The sequence below is a fragment of the Sinocyclocheilus grahami genome, unplaced genomic scaffold (genome assembly GCF_001515645.1).
Source record: "Sinocyclocheilus grahami isolate Dianchi unplaced genomic scaffold, SAMN03320097.WGS_v1.1 scaffold46.1, whole genome shotgun sequence".
Lineage (NCBI taxonomy): Eukaryota > Metazoa > Chordata > Actinopteri > Cypriniformes > Cyprinidae > Sinocyclocheilus > Sinocyclocheilus grahami.
The window spans coordinates 1,523,336-1,524,368 of NW_015505225.1; the positions used below are offsets into that span (position 1 = coordinate 1,523,336).

The 1,033-nt window shown below is 36.5% G+C and overlaps 1 protein-coding gene across 1 annotated transcript in view; it reads left to right on the forward strand.

Annotated features, from left to right (window-relative positions):
* tyw1 (tRNA-yW synthesizing protein 1 homolog (S. cerevisiae)) overlaps nt 1-1,033 on the forward strand; it is a 72,457-nt gene that overhangs the window by 50,961 nt on the left and 20,463 nt on the right. Inside the window, exon 13 of the mRNA XM_016268552.1 lies at nt 405-515. Coding sequence (XP_016124038.1) covers nt 405-515 — 111 coding nt within the window. The remainder of the gene's footprint in view (nt 1-404; nt 516-1,033) is intronic.

Consider the following 1,033-nt stretch of genomic DNA (forward strand, 5'->3'; position numbering starts at 1 on the left):
TTAAGTGCATGTTTGGGCAAAGATTAATGTAAAAAAGGGGGAAAAATAAAAAAGTTTTGTCTAATATGTGTCAAGAATGGTCTCTTGCTATTATCTAATGATATTTTTATATTGTCCACCCTGTGTTTTTGCAGATAATGCAGCCATGGAAAAAAAAAATGTTTGCCACCGATTCTGTCAATATAATTTCACAAGCAAATCCTCATCTCAATAGTTTAAAATTAGTGAATGCTATTCCAAAGGGGAAAAATGGCTTTGTGATCTTTGTGATAGATACAGCTTCACTGAGAAATACATCCGATTATAGAAGTGGGTTCCAGATATCATTTCATATTCTCAAGCCCAGGTGCGTTGGTTTAATTAGGCAGTAATTTGACAGCTCCGCCTTGTGTTTCCTCCTCTAGCAACAGCGTACGGTGTACAGACTGACCCTGGTGAAAGCCTGGAATGTGGATGAGCTGAAGGCCTACGCAGATCTCATCTCCCTTGGACAGCCAGATTTCATCGAGGTCAAGGTATGCCTCTCACCCGCCTAATTCAGGAATGAGCCTCTAATGAGGGTCTGTTAACAGGTGAAGCTTTATTAAGCTATTGCTGGAATCCCAATAATTTCTACCCAATCCTTTTTGCAGGAAAACAATAATGACCAGACTCATTAAATTCGTTCTCTGTCCTAATGCATTTACTGAGAGCCAATGATTCAAGATAGGATTGGTTTTGAGCTCAGATAAGATGAACTTGTAGCGGGAGCTACTAAATGAAATGCTGTAACTGAGGCCCTGTGCTACAACAATTTTAGTTTGAATGGTAAATTATTAACTGATATTAAACTTTAGAAATTTCCCTTTGGAATCACTGTATCAAGTATTGTTCACAATGTTTTTGCATTCGGTTATGAAATATTGGTTACATAATGTGTATTTTCACTGAATTTAGAACAGTTTTTTTTTAGAAACTGATATAGACTCGTATTAAAACGCAGTTCCTATCAGTTTATTTTATGCCAGGTAAATGAATAGTTCATCTTAAAAAT